The sequence below is a fragment of the Petaurus breviceps genome, unplaced genomic scaffold (genome assembly GCF_028583685.1).
Source record: "Petaurus breviceps papuanus isolate PSGF00001 unplaced genomic scaffold, PetGlider_PUasm1.0 64, whole genome shotgun sequence".
Taxonomy (NCBI): Eukaryota; Metazoa; Chordata; class Mammalia; order Diprotodontia; family Petauridae; genus Petaurus; species Petaurus breviceps.
The window spans coordinates 1,398,389-1,414,521 of record NW_027186428.1 but is presented as its reverse complement, the minus strand read 5'-3'; the positions used below and the strand labels follow the sequence as shown (position 1 = coordinate 1,414,521).

The window sequence follows — 16,133 nt, the reverse complement described above, 5'->3', positions numbered from 1 at the left end:
CTGCCAAAATTCAGAGAATTCAATGATAAATCTCCTCCCATTTTATTTATGTTTTAATAAAATAATCAATAGACCAATTAACAATTTCCTGAGTTCTAAATATAGTAAGCATGAATCTATAAACAAACCTCCTTAAAATGTCATCATAAAAACACAAAGATTATAAATAGACCATTTATCTATCATTTTACATAGCACAGCTTTAATACTGACCCTGTTAAGTTAATGTAAGTGAACCTCTGAAGCTTTCCCAAAATATATAACTCAAGGTCATGATAAAGAAGTAATTATAGTATTATTCAACTCATTTGGAAGTAAATTTAAAAAACCCAAAACTTAATACTACCGATAGGATTAACTCTCTATGATGGCATTAAGATATTTCTAATAAATGCTAGTATATTATTTACTACAGACATAATTCAGTGGTACTATTCCTATTTATTAGTGATTGAATTCCTTTGTGTAGATATTAATAAGAAGGCAACTTCCCCAAGTGAATTACTGATCTTCTACAGACCTAAAATAAAATATTTTAATTCTACTGTTGCTAAAAAATTCTGAGTTGCTGAAAAATGAATAAATTTCTTTCATAAAAGATGATTACCTCTTGTGGCCAGGGTGTGGTGCCAAAGAAAGAGTTGGACACATAAATTCATTATGACAATTCCTAAGATCCCCAGGGGGCAACATTGATGTTACTAACCCAGGTCACAGGACCCCCCTGATCTATGCCTGGGCAGTTTCAATGTAGTCAGCTAGAAGGAGTATGAGATTGGGAATGAGAGAAGGAAGGTGGAAATCCTCAGTCTGTTAATTACTACCTTTTGTAACCACAGGCAAGTCATCTGATTTCTTTGGGCCTCAGTTTCCTTCGTAAAATAAGAGGGTTGAGCTAGATGATATCTAAGGTCCATTTTGTGATTCTTGTATTTATGTAGAAAAGCCCTAAGGATTTAGAAGGGTCAAATATTTTAGCCCTAGATTTAAAATGGGGCTTCCTCCCTCCCCCATCCTATAAACCAATAATCAACATGGAGACACTTGAACTTAGCTCCATTACAACCACCAAAAATCTCAGGTGGTCCTCATTCCTTTATTGATAAAAATTGTTCAATAATCTCTGGATTAGGTTGCTGAGGAAGAAAGGACTTTTTTTTTTCTTTCTGGTGCCTAAATTAGGATAAGACAGTACAGGTTAGAATAAAGATTTAAATGAATCAGCAATATATAATATTAGAATTGTAGTTGAAATACAGAGGAAAAGTCTGAACCCTTGAATGACAAAAGTCCTCTGGAGTTCTGATGTTCCAATTATGCCCTACTTCAGTGTCCATTATAGAATGATAGGTCACATTTACATAGGGCTTTGGAGTTTATAAAGTGCTTTCATCAAAACGACCATGCAAGGTAAATACTGAAAATATTATTTTATATATTATAGATGACAAAACTGAAGCTCAGAAAAGAATAATGAGTCAGTCAATGTCACATGAATAGTAAATTTATCAGAACTGGGGTTCAAGCCCCAGTATCCTGATTCTAGGCCTAGGGCTTCTTTCACACCACACCACACCACACCACACAGACTCTCACATGAAAAGAATACCAATAGCTAATTTCTTTGGCATATCAAAAATCTAGCCCAAAGGAAATCCAAATGACCCAAGGCCCATTTTTTCCTAGTTCTTTTTTTTTTTTTAAACAAGTTTAAAATCTCTGAGCATATATCTCTCTTTGGTACAGATGGCAAAGTAAAGATCACTCCAGCCAGAAGTAGCATGGTGGAGAGGTTAAATCATCGGCTATATAACCAGTGGAGTCACTGCTTATAAACTACTATACCATAGGGTTACTGAGAGCATCTGAGACAATCAACATGAACACATTTTTTTTTTTTTGCCATAAAGCACTACCATAAAAAACAAAGTGGTGGTATCATCATTGTTGTGGTGGTGATCATTTATAGAGAAAAGATTTTACAAAAGATTAAAAGTTTGTCTTACAAAACTTCTACCACGAGCCCCTAATAGTATGCCATTACAGAACCACAGAATTTAAATTTTAAATTTAAGTTAAGGGGGTTTCATCTAGTCCAACCCACACCTGAAAAAGAATCTCCACTATAATGTGCCCACTGAGTGATCATCGAGCTTCTCCCTAGAGAGCTTCATGAAAGGGACTCCACGTCTCCTTCCTGAGGCATCCTATACCATTTCTGGATGTCTAATTGTTTTTCCTGACATCAAACCTAAATGGCTTCCTTGTAGCTTCTACTCATTGCTCTTGGTTTAGCCCCCAGGGATCAAACGAAACAAGCCTCACCCCTTCTCCACATGACTGTTTTTCAATACTTGAAAAAAGCTGTCATGACTCCTGGCTCAGGCTGGTGAGCCTCTGCCTTATCTTGCCTTGTGCTACTCACCTCCCTCACATGACTGTTGTGGGAAAGGTCCTTTTGAAACATTAAAGAACTGCAGAAATGCAAATGCTATTATGACTATTATTTTTAGAAAAGAATCGTGAGAAAAACTGTTTGATGCAGAAACTAAATCTGAATTGCACAGAAGGTATGAGTAATTGAAATAGGAAAAAATTTCACCTGCAGAGTTATCATGGGAACTTGACTTTTACAGTACTGACATGTTGCTTCTCGGTATTTACATGACTTTTCTACGTGGCCTGGTAAATCTTTTCGCAGGATTTTTTCTTTGCAGTCAGCACGGACGCATGGAAGTTCTTCAAATTGGCAATCACTTTTCAAATGTACCTATAAGACAAAGGACAGACAATCCTTGCTATTTGATTTCAATATGAAATATGGCAAACAAAATGAGCACTGGCTCTAATCTTAAATATGTAGCTTTCCATCTGATATTTCCATACTTACCATCACATCTGTGTACAGCTGCAAAGAGTAACAAATTGAACAGAAGCAATGACCTTCCATATTGTGTTTGAGGATTATTCTTATGCTAAATTGTGCCTTAAAAACTATGCAGGCAACAATCCAGGCAACCTTCTGGGGTGGGAAGCTACAGATCTTAGTTACTACATTCTAGTTTAAATAATCTTAAGGCAGCATTTCCCAACCTGGGTTTGATAGAACTCTAGCTTTCCACACAACATAAACAGGAGTTCTGTGAGAACACTTCTAGAGTAGTGATATTTTCTTCCTCTAAAAATTTAATATGAAATTACATATTAATAACAATACTTTAAGTGACATTTCAAAGGATATAAATAAGATTAATTTCAACATTTTTTGCCCTCAAATATTCTAAATCTCCATTTATTCTGAGGGTATAACATATATCTACATCCTTCAAGTCAAGGTTTAGAGATTCTATAAGAACATTTCAAGTAACAAATTGCCATGTGGCCAAATTAGCTTGAGAAACACATCTTAAGAGATATTGAATTAATTTTATAATTAATGAAAAATTAAATAGATAATATTTTTATGAAGCTTTTTAGGAATGGACTTCAGTTTCCACATCTGAAGAGGAGGGGATTAAAATGGGTGAGCTCTAACATTCTGTAATTGACATTGAAAATAGAGTCCAAAAAGAAGTCATGCAAATACAACAATGTAGATTTCTTTCTAGGCATTTCAAAATTGTGAACATTTTTATGAAATCTAAAATTTGTTCAATATTTCTTTGAAAATAAAAGTTAATTTGGAACTCTACTCAGAAAGTTATTAAACTGCATGTCCTTTGACCTAGCTATGCCATTACCAGGCCTACAGTGGAAAGAGATCAAAGAAAAAGGAAAAGTACACACACACAAAATATTTATAGTTGCTTATTTTTAGAGGAGTCAAAAACTGGGAGCTAAAGGGGTTCCCACCAGTTGAGGAATGGCTAAAAATTATTGTATACAAATGTAATGGAATATTATGCCATATGAAATAACAAAATGGACAGTTTCAGAGTAAATTGGGGAGACATTTCTCTAGGAACTGATAAAGAGAGGAGAAATAGCATAATATATAACAAAAAAATAACAGAGAAAAGCAACTTTGAAAAAACTTTAGAGCTCTTACCAATGCATTGACAAACCACGAACACAGAAGACTAAAGACAAAGCATACATACCATCTACCTCCTTGCCAAACAAATGGATTAAAATGTAGAATACAACATATGTTTTTAGACATGGCCAATGTGAGAATTTGATTTGCTGGACTATACGTAATTGTTATGAGGGTTTTATTTTTTTCATTTTTTTGGTATTGTTCAATGTGGATTGGGGGAGGCAACGGGAAGAAGAAAGAACATATACTTTTTGTGTGTGTGTGAAGAACATATACTTTTAAAAATAAACAGATGGGGAAGGAGGGGAGAAAAGCTAAACTATGACCATATAATTTATACATCAAGTAAACTACTTTAGGGGCAGTACAGGTGATAACAAGGTAGCAGACCTGGGTTGGAAGTCCAAATTCACTGTTATGTAACCTGGAACAAATCACTTCATTTCACTTCCCTGCAAAACTAGGATGAGATACACTATTGCCCTAGAGGGCAGGATTGCGGCAGGAAAAGCATTCGGTAAGCTGCCAAACACCACATAAATGAGACCCATCACTGTATCACTGTAGTGGGAATCAAACAGTGTCCCTGGAACCTCTTAGATTCAGGGTGGTACGTGACTCAAACTGACTGACAGGTCCTAATGTTGTAGGAAACAACATTTCAAATGAAAAGCCACCCTGACTTTCACATTTTGATTTTGTTTTTGATAGGTCAGTATAGACATGATCTTATAGAAGACACAATCGATGACAAGAATTCCCAATCTGATAAGTATATTTAGTGCCCTTTAGAGAATGGACAGACCCACTGGTAACTGGCACCTTGTGACGAGAACAAAGATTATGACTGATCATCTCATCATTTAATAGGCTGGAACTCTTGTGAGAGGGGAAGAGGCATTCTTTTGTACCGATCTATGAAGATGAGATGACAGACCTTCTCAGTCCTTTCCCAACGTTTCTTATTGTGCTTTCCTTCCAGAGTGCTTCCTGGGGTAGAGTTATGGGTTAATAGTTAGTGGTGCCTTTGAGGCAGAAGCACTTGGTGAATTGTATGTTTGTCCAAGTGGACTAAGGGAGAGTTTCTGTGTCTTAGATTCCTGGTCACCTCCTCCCTTTCTGTTTCCCTTTTTGAGAACAGATTAGAGACCAGAGGCCTGAAAGCAGACTACAAGCTAAAGAGATGACAGCAATTTGGGCAATTTCTTGGGCAGAACCAGCCTCGGGAATTGCCTTAAGGATAATCCCAAGTTTGAGAATTCAGTGATCAGACCTTTTGGAGGAGATGAAGAGGGTGGGGGATTTCCTGAATAGCATAGTTCATGGAAAAAGAAGAGGATTACCCACATGGACCCTGCATCTGGAGTACAAGTGAAATAACTAAGGCCATTCTTGGAGAGAGAGGGAAGTGATCAGGACCCTGCCACCCCCAACTATTAACAGGAGTGTTTCAGAGGGTTTGGGTCCAACAGGAATGTGGTTTGCTAGTCCAGCAGCTCCAAAGAGTGTCTTCTGGAGGAACCTATATGATAGGTAGTATTACCAGTCTGGGAAAAACTATGTAGGACCCTGTGGGAAAGCTAGGGATGCTCTAGAATGTTGGAATGTTTTCTCACTGGAAAGAACAGTATACTAACAATACTTTATATGTTTTTCTATGGATGTTTTATGGACTTCAGTGAATCCTATACACCTATTGCATGTTGTTACCTTGAGTGCTTATATGAGCATTACCTTTCTACCCTGGGCATAAGCTATATTGGCAATTTTCCAGAGTGAACTCTGGGTAGGAATAAAACAGACCCTCTTAGGTCAGCCCCTATGTGTACCCAGAATTTTGGCGGCAGAGTCATATTTATGTTCCAGACAATTTAGGCTATTTAAACTTGAAAATTATGTCGATGTTAAGGAATTCAACTTCATAACATAAATCTTAATAATGGTAGTTCGATGCTCACCAGTAAATGTCCCAGGGTTAATTGTTCTGTGCATCCTCTGCTTTCATTTCTACAATATATTTGAAGAGACAGAATTTCTCTCTTACAGCAATTATCTTTAAATACCTGAAATTGAAAGGCACTTATTTTAGAGTATTAGCATCACTTGAAGAAAACATCAAACAAAGCAAGAAGCTTTTAATGAAATTATAAAACCAACTTTGAAGTGGACAACAGCAGAGAGAGTTAAGAATCAACTGGATATTTTTTGTGCAAAGTGAAGGAACTATTCCTGCTATGAAACACAATTAAAATAATCTAATCTTAAAAATGTATTAGATGTCACTAAAGGAAAACTGGTCATAGGTAGTGGTAAGTTATTTAAAATAACAATATGATTGATTTTTCAGATGACATCACACAGCTAAAGGATACAAGTATAATATGCACATACAGCTGAACTTTTTCAAATATGTAAGTTAAACATATAACCAGATTTTCAGCAACAAAGTACTTATAAGGTATATAGAAACAGGCTTCATTGTAAAAACAAAACAAAAAAACCAGATGGAATAGCATCTTATTATACAGAATCTCAGAATTGGAAAGTTTTATCCAGTTCAATGCCTGACTCAATGAATAAATCTCCTTTACAATATTTTTGCTAAGTGGCCTGCTAGCTGCTATTTAAGTGCCTCTTGTAGCTTTACAAAGTAATCAGTTTTATTGTTGAATAGTTATAAACATATATAATTTTTTCCTTACATTGAGCTGACTTACTAAAAAAAGTTCAGTGAATTTAGCTATAACATGTTTCCCAGAAATATAATGCCTAATAGCATACATTAGTTTTGGGTGGTATTGGTGACAATTCCTAACATAAGCAATCATAAAGGAATTCTCCACCACACAATGAGGAAGTATAAGAACAAAGTCCATACTCCAAAGGCAAATTAGAGTAACAAGAAAACTGAATGATGATAATGAGAAAACTTAATGGAAAGAATTGTAGTCTTAATGGGGGTGGCTAGGTGGCGCAGTGAGTAGAGCACCGGTCCTGGAGTCAGGAGGACCTGAATCCATATCCAGCCTCGGACACTTACCACAAAAACACTAGCCATGTGACCTTGGGCAAGTCACTTAACCCCAACTGCCCTCCGAAAAGCAAAAAAAAAAAAAAAAGAATTGTGGTCTTGACGTTAGAACATGAGTAGGAGTCCCAACTCCAACACTTGTATCTCTCATCATTTATTTTCTCTGCGTCTCAGATTCCTTATCAATTAAATAGAAATAATACTTCTATTACCTCCCCATTTAGGGTAATCATGAGACCAGCACTTTGTAAATATGAGAATGTGATTATTGTTTTTATTGTTATCTTAGGACACTGAGGTTAAGCTGCTTGTGACAATTCATTTCTTTCTGAAACAGTTCATGATCATAAATGTTTAAAAGTTCTTATTGCAGAAGACTTCAGAAGAACCTGGAAAGACTTGTATGGCCTGATGCTGAGTGAGCGGAAGAAGGGAATCAGGAGACTATCGCACAGTCACGTTGTGTGATGACTAACTTGGGTAGATTTGGCCCTTCTCAGTAATGCAAGGTTCTAGGACAACTCCAAGAGGCTCATGATGGAAAATACTGTCCACATCCTGAGAAAGAGCTGCAGAGTCTGAACGCTGATCAGAGCAGGCTATTTGCACTCTCTCTTTTTTGTTTTGTTTTGTTTCTTCTTTCTCATGATTCATTCCACCAGGTATAACTCTTCCTTACAACATGACTAATGTGATGTTTAATATGAATGTGTAGAGCCTACCTCAGATTGCACACCATCTTGGGGAGGGGGAAGAAGAAGGAAGGGGAGAAAATTTAAAACCCAAAACCTTGTAGAACTGAATGTTCTATACTAAAAGTAAATAAATTTTAAAAAATACCGAAAAGACTAAGTTTAATCTGATAATAAAACAGTTTTATCTTAGGAAAGAAAAATCCCCTATCCTTCTTTTGTCTTTAACCTTAGTTAACATTCTTCACCAATTAACATACTGTGAATTCAACTCAATTCAACAAATATTTACTGAGTATTTACTAAGCATAAGGCCCTGCTATTCACTGGGAAATAGTCTTGCTTTCTTAATGACATCATCTGTAGCATTTTTGTTACTAAGAGTTTTAATTAAATATCTACTAAAGAAGATCCTGTGATAATTGAAAAATACACATGAAACTTTAATTTCCTCTTCAACTTAATTGGGAAAGAAATGGAATAAATTGATGTCAATTATTAAAAATAAAGAAATTCAGAACCAGATAAAGGTCTTTTGTAAATATGGCTTAAAAATTTCGTGAACTTAAAGTTCATTTTAGTAAATCATCACAACAGATACTTCAAAAGTAAAAGAAAATAATTTTATTTTATTTTATCAGATTCTCTAAGTCTCTTGAGTCATATCAGGCTCGTTATTGGAAAAAAAATCAATCGTATAAAGGCAGCATAATAGATAAAAGGGTAGACTTGGGAGACAGGAAGAAATAAGTTATAATTCAGCCTTTGGAACTTACTAGGTATGTCTATGGACAAGACACTACACCTCTATAGGTCTCAGTTTCATCAACTGTAAAAGGAACCAAATAGACTGGGACTCTCTACAGGTTTTTGTAAGGATCACTTTAAAGTGTTATTGAAAAGTCAGTCACTATACCTATTATGAATATCATTAGAATAACTGAATGTGGGAGCTGAAAGGTACTTTAGTTTGCAAATACAGACTTTAGCCCCTTCACTTTACAGACAAGGACAAAGAAAGACTGAGAGATCACAGTTGCATGGGTACAGATCAGGGGGGATGAATAACTAGCAAAAAAAATCTCTCTTCCACCCCCCCCACCCCTCCCCGCCCCTGGGGCTGAGATAGTATTAGAACCCATAAAACATAGTAACGATACCAATACTTACATTATACATATTCGTTTGGGTTTGCTTTTCTGGCAGGTGAGTTTGTTCTTTAAGTTTTAAAAACTTCATATATAGAACATTTCCTTTCCCACTGCTCCCCCCATACCTCTCTGACCCTGAGTATAATTATACTATTATTTTTTGATAATCGCAACATTCTAAAGGCTTGATCAATCTTTCTTTATTCAAAATGTTAAAAATTGCATATATTTTTTACTGACATATTCGGAATTATATAATAAATCATTTCAAATTTAGTATATCAGTAGAAATACTGGAAGCAGAGGTTGAATGACTGTTTTGAGAGCGTTAAATAGGGATTCCTGCATGAAAGGAGAGGTAGGACTCGCTAATTTCGAAGATCCCTTCCAACTATAAAATAGGGTTCAAGTCCTAGGTAAATCACTTAATCTTTCAGTGCCCCTATAGTCCCTAAGAGTATAAATTGCAGAGAAAATTGTAGAGGAAATTCCTCACAGAGTACTCCCTACATTGACCCAGACCAGAAAAAAAAATCCCAGCACCTAGGATAATGTCTTGTACATAATAGATATTTAATAAAAACTTGACTATTCATTCAACAAACATTTATTAATCATATCAGATACAGTAGTTGGCTCCAAGGATACAAAGATAAAAAAATCAAACAATTCCTGCCCTCAAGGAACTTATATTATACTATGGTGGAAAGAATATTGGTCAAGAGGTCAAAAAATGTGTTTTTGAGACCTTACTCTGAAGCTTATTAGATATGGGACCAGGGACAAATTCCATTCTGAAAAATGACATAGTCTGGCTATATAATTTCTAAGGTCCTATTAAGTTCTAACATTTTGTGAAATTTCATCTATCTTAATGATTTGATTTGGCATTGGAATGGGGGGATGTTGATTTAAACTAATAAATAAGATTAACCCAAATTTTGTGGTAAAATTAAAATATAAGATAGCATCAAACATATGTAAAAATATTACTTTCTTTTCATCTTTTAAACTTTTTAATTTCTTTTCATACAGATCTTATTTTAAAATTGCAACTAAATTATAAAAAATAACCATTTTCATAAAATAATTGTAAAGAATTTTGAAATACCTTATCTTTAACGATGCTTTCTTGACATGCTGTACATTTTGGACTTGGAGCACTGGGGAAAAAAACACAGATTAATTACATTATAGTACAACAAACCATTCTTAAAAATTTGAACTTTTACTTATTTTTTTAAATTGTAACAAATATTTTAGGTCACAGCAACCTTCAAATTGATGCCACTTAATGAAAATCATTATGCTTAATTTTAATTGTCTAATTTGTCTTGCTTCTACCACAAGCCTCATTTCAGTCCACTATGAGGTGAATTTTGCATAAAATGAGATACCATGCAGAGGACGAGCTACTGTAGGAAAAAAAAGTCAATTAAAAAAAAGACTGCAAACTTCAAAAATAAGAATTCATTTCAGCTCCCATGTACTTTTTGTTAGTCCCTTCAATGCTGATCAAAATATATTTATTTGCAGAAATCACAACGAAATACCTATGAAAGGGAATTTAGGTCACCAAATACTAGCATCATTCCATCTTGTAAGTTATCTTTACTTTAAAAATTTTTTTTAACATCTCAGATGGGCTATTTATTTTCTTTACTATATATTAAAAACACAATGCTACCTACATTCTAAAAATAATGTCTTACTGTTTCCAGATTGATTTTCCTGATGCACAGTTTTTATCACATCACTCCCCTACTCAAAAAGCTTTAATGACTTCCCAACTGCCTATGAAATAACATTTTAGAACACAGCATGGTATTGAAGCCTGCCACAATCTTACAGCCTCACCTCCCATTTTGTGCTGGAGAGAAATCAGAATACTCTGAATGTGTTCATATTTTCCTGTCCCCACAACTATGCCCTTGTCATTTCCTAAGCCTGAAATGCAGCTCTCCAATATAATTTCTGCCTGCTGAAATCCCATCCATCCTTGCAGGGTCTGCTCAAATGCCACCTTCTCCATGACATTTCCCTCAACTCTGCTGTTCAGAAATTATAGCCTCCCTTCTCCAAATACTCAATACATTTTGTTTGTATTTCTCTTATGGCTTATCACGTTTTATTTTGTTTTATCCTGTCTATATAACTTATCCTTCTATTAGATTAACTACAAATTCCTTGAGAGAGAGAGAGATCAAGCCTTACTGATCTTGGGCTCCTCTTCAGAGCCTGGAACAATGCCTTTCACCCTGTAGGCATTTAATGAATATTTGTTGAATTGAGTATGAAAATTTAGCTTTGGTACTATCAAAACAGTGATGCTATTTAATTGGGGGCAGTTTCTTTATCTACAAAATGAAGATGTGGACTAGTTGATCTCTAAAGTCTCACCTCATTTGAAAAGCCTGTGTTTCTGTGCCCCCAAGTAATAGACAGAAAAAGAGGGCCATCGGGGTTGGTTAAAGAAAGACCAGAGAGAAAACACAGCCTGCTTTCTATTTTTCCTTCTGAGTTTGGCTCCTTTATTTAAGCAGTCGGGCTATCACTTCTTAGTCATCTCTACACCATGATGCCTCTTCTCAAGCCACCATCACCATACTCCCTCACCCCCAGCAAGAACCCTAGACAATCACTACCTTTTTTGGGGGGCCAGGCTCTGATAAGTGAGATTTCACTTTTTCTTGCCCATAACCAGTTTTCTACAATACTTCTCAGTCATCTCGATGCTATTCTGTTGTGTGAGTAAGTTTCTCTTTATGGACTGCCTTTCACTATAGGACAAAGCCTGGTACATAGTAAGTGCTTTCTTTGTTTTACTATCACCTATCTATCTTACTGAATATTCATTTAGTAAACATTGTATTTCCTGATAACACACCATACCACACTCTCTATAACTACCCTTGCCCAGTTATTTATAAGGTTCAAAACCCACAAGCCTAATATATACTTCTAAATAGTGGGTAGATTCAATAGATCTGATATATTAGACCTAATGATTTCCAAGTGGTCTTAAAAAAAATCTTCATGACAAGATATTCTTCCTCTTTTCCTGAAGGGTCTCACCCTTCACAAAAGTCCTATTATAGTACCTAAACATGGTAATGGAGGTACTCCTGTATTCTTAAGGCCTATACTAACAGCACAAGCTCTAGTTAAGTTCCCTCAGGAAGGCAAAGTTAGGTAGCCTAGGAATAAACTGAACTAAGCACCAACATAGTAAAGTACTATAAAACTTATGTCCAGCATGCTGACCATTAAGCACTGAATTCTTTGGCTCTGGTGACCCATGAAACAAAAAATAAAATTTAAAAAATGATCTTCAGCACTGGGTTGTATCCTTCTGCTTCCACAGTGACAGTGATACAGTTATAAAAAGGAGACAGAGAGTGCTAGGAATCACATAGTTCCTAAACCATCTAGAAATATTAATTTGACTCTAAACATGAGATCCTTGTCAAACAACCAATGAGTTATATACTGCTGGAAGAACAGAATATTAATATTGACATATTATTGAGGAATAAATAAAGGAACTGGTAGAATTAGTTTCAGTATGTACCCAAAAGTAATGGGAAACATCATATTAATTGTTTCATATGATAATGATTATCACAAATCTTGAGGTAGTGGGGACCCTAGAGGCCATTGAATACAACCTTTTCATTTTATATCTAAGGAAAACTTAAGCAGAAGTAGCTTCATTGTGGAAATAAGGAAGGATGGTAAAAAAAAAAGTTGGATAATATTGGTTAAGCTTGAGACAATAGAAGCCATGGGCTTGTAGACTACACAGAAGTTTATGTATATATACTGAATGCTTCCTTTAAGAAGAAAGCCAGAAGGTGATGGACAAGATCACCAAAGATCATCACACACATAAAAAAGAAATTGACTTACAGCTTAAGAGACAGGAAATTACAGGTAACTGATGTGCAGTCATTTCTGAATTAGTCATGTGCTATGTGTACTGACTTGTCAGAGCAAAGATCAAAATCAATAAAAAAAAATAGAAAAAAGAATAAAGATGAGAAGATATAATATAGTATTACACAGCTCTAATCTGACATATAATTGAGCTGTTGATACCAAAGAAAGTGAAATATATAAAAGAAAAGACAATGACACTTTAACCATTTTTTAAAATGGAACCTGTGACATCAATTGGTATAGGGAATTCTTGGTGAGGAAAGCTTTTCTACAATGAAGATCAGTACCTATCAGGCAATTTATTGTCTTAAGAGAGTAGCCTGGGGAAATGAGAGGTTAAATGACTTTTCTAGGGTAATGCAGCCAATAAGTACATGTGTCAGGAATGGGACTTGAACTCAGATTTTCCTGACTTTGAAACCAGCTCCCTATACACCGCAACCAGGCATGGAAGTTAAAGTCAACACAAATTTGCAGTATCCTATGGAAGATGATTAAGGATTATGGGTAGCATGACCTCTAGGTCTAGCACGACCCACTATGTTTTAGACATCCCAACCTAGATGTCCTATAGATATCTCAAACTCAGCAAGTCCAACACGAAACTCATTATCTTTCTCCCCAAACCCTCCCAGCCTCTGAACTTTCCCATTGCTGTTGAGAATACAACCATCCTATCCTCCAAGGCATCCAGACTCAAAACCTTGGTGTCATTCCCTAGTCTTCACTTGCAATCATCTCACCTATCCAATCTTTTGTCAAGGCTTGTCAATTCTACCTTCATAAAATCTTATATATTTCCTTTCTCTCTATTCACACTGTCACCACCCTGGTGCAGGCCTTCATCACCTCATACTTAGATTATTATAGGACCCTTCTAATTGGTCCTCCTGCCTCAAGTCTCTCCCCACTCCAGTATATCCTACCCTAAGCTTCTAAAGTGACTTTCCTAAAGCACAGACCTGGCCATGTAACCTCCTCTATGAACTCTAGTGGCTACCTACTACTTCCAGAATCAAACATAAAATCCTCTGCTTGACTTCTAAGACCCTTCACAACCTAGTTTCTTCCTACCTTTCCAGTCTTTTACTTTATTCCACATGCTATAATAAAATGACACCAGCTTCTTATTGTTCCTCACACATGATATTTCATCTCCTTACTCTGTAACTTGGTTTTTCACTGGCTATCCTCCAATACCCCAAATGCTCTCCTTCCGCACCTTCACCTCTTGGCTTCCTTCAGGACTCAGCTCAAGTCTCACTTTCTACAGGAGGACTTTCCTAATCTCTTCCCTCCTCTGTCCTCTTCTTCCTCTCTGTCCTTATGCTACTGCCTTCCCTATGAAATTACTTTCCATTTACTCTAAAATATTTTGTACACATAATTTTTTGCATCTTATCTCTCCCATTAGAACAGGAGCTCCTTGATAGCAAGGATCATGTTTCTGCCCCTTTTTTATATACTTAATGTTTAAAACAATGCGTGGCACATAGTAAGCACTCAATAAATACTTGTCAACTGACTTACCATCTAAAGTAGCAAGAACTAACATGGGGAAAAACAAATTTTCAGAACCTTGGCATAAGACCCAAGTGGAAGGGAGACAACAAATAGACAAAAAATGGAAGAGACTTATCATAATTTCTATAGCAATTTTTTTCATCCACAACTGAATAAAAACTATCTCAATCCCTGATGAGCAAATTAAGGAAGCAGAAACGGCATCAAAAAAGCAAAACAGGAAGAATGACTGAAAAAGACAAATCAAGTATAGATCAAAGAAATATGCACTGCAGGTAACATAATTTGGAGCGTGTGAGTGTGTAACATAATTTGGAGTATGATTATCTGAAAGGAGAATTACCAAACGATGGGGTAAAATCACTGATTATTTTATGAACGAAAAGGTATTTAAGAATTGATTTCTTACTAATTGCTTACTATGTGCCAGGCACCAATAGCCATTCACCTATTCACCATAGGCCTACTTTCTCATCTTCATAAAATCTATGAGAATGATCTACATATATTTTGAGGGTATCCTTAATAAAGTTATGAGAAGGAAACAGGAAGGCTTTTATTGATGACTTTCTACAGCAGACTACATCTTTACAGCTACACAACTGATAAAAAGTTCAATGAATACAAGATTTCACTGTTTATTTATTATTAAAAAAAATCTGACTCAATAAAATTAAATGTGATCTTAAAGGCACTGTTCCAACAAAGGGGCTTCCATGATTCTCTTAAGCTCACATGACTCACTGACAACAAGAAAGAAAATTTTGTTCAACAATGAAGCAATTAAATGAATTAGTCAAATAAATGAATGAATTAAATGAAGTCTAAGACATAGAGGCAGATGTATGCTCACCAAAGGTCCTCACTTTTGCCTCAGTGAATGTACCAGGTCTAAGTGGAAAATGGGTATAAATATATATGTATATCTATCTGTGTATATATATATATATATATATATATATATGTACATATCCTTCAAATGCTCCTATTTGCAAATAGCATCATGGGTATTCACATCAAACCCTAAATGCTACTACAGAGTTTCCTAAATGAGAGTTACAACTATTCAAGAATTCAATATAACAATCCATACAAGAAAAAGCAAATGGATGAAGATTGCCTATTACTAAGGCTATGATCTACAGTTGGATGGGCTGGTCCATCAATACAGAGATCTTGGGCAGACATTGAAGCTGGATAACAAACTGGGTCCACCACTGAATAGATAAAGAGAAAGAGAAAAGGTTGGATTATATTTGGAAAATAATGTGATGTTTTCAAGAATACCAAGATGCTCCTTGAAACAAAACATGATCATTCTTCAAATGGTTCTACATTTCTACAAATCATAAAACACCACAGTTTAGGAAGTATCAAAACTTCAGGTGGTCTAAAAGGCAATAGAGAGACATATGATGCATTAAATAACACATATTACCAGTGATATCTTTTGTGTCACCTTTTTATCATGCCAGGAGACACATTATCAGAAAAAGAGTTGGACTGCTCAGGTAGCAAGAGTGAGAGATAATAAACAGTCAACCCAGTATTACCTACATAATATTAAAAGAGCTAAGGAAAAGACTCCAGGATGTTTATAGATGAAGGATTTATGGGAAGACATAAATAGGAGTTGTACAGGATGAGAAAGCATTTAATCTGTACCAAGAGATGGAATACTCCTATCAATTAGATACATATAAGTATTTAAAGAATGACAGATATCTGTTAACAAGAATATTCATAAAGGTTTATAG

The 16,133-nt window shown here is 35.5% G+C and overlaps 1 protein-coding gene across 5 annotated transcripts in view; it reads right to left on the bottom strand.

Annotated features, from left to right (window-relative positions):
* TRAF3 (TNF receptor associated factor 3) overlaps positions 1-16,133 on the bottom strand; it is a 170,558-nt gene that overhangs the window by 34,062 nt on the left and 120,363 nt on the right. For all 5 annotated transcript variants that reach the window (XM_069103753.1, XM_069103749.1, XM_069103750.1 and 2 more), the window contains 3 exons: positions 10,025-10,076; positions 5,998-6,102; positions 2,603-2,770 (listed from right to left, as the gene is read on the bottom strand). In XM_069103753.1, the coding sequence (XP_068959854.1) occupies positions 2,603-2,770; positions 5,998-6,102; positions 10,025-10,076 (325 nt within the window). The remainder of the gene's footprint in view (positions 1-2,602; positions 2,771-5,997; positions 6,103-10,024; positions 10,077-16,133) is intronic.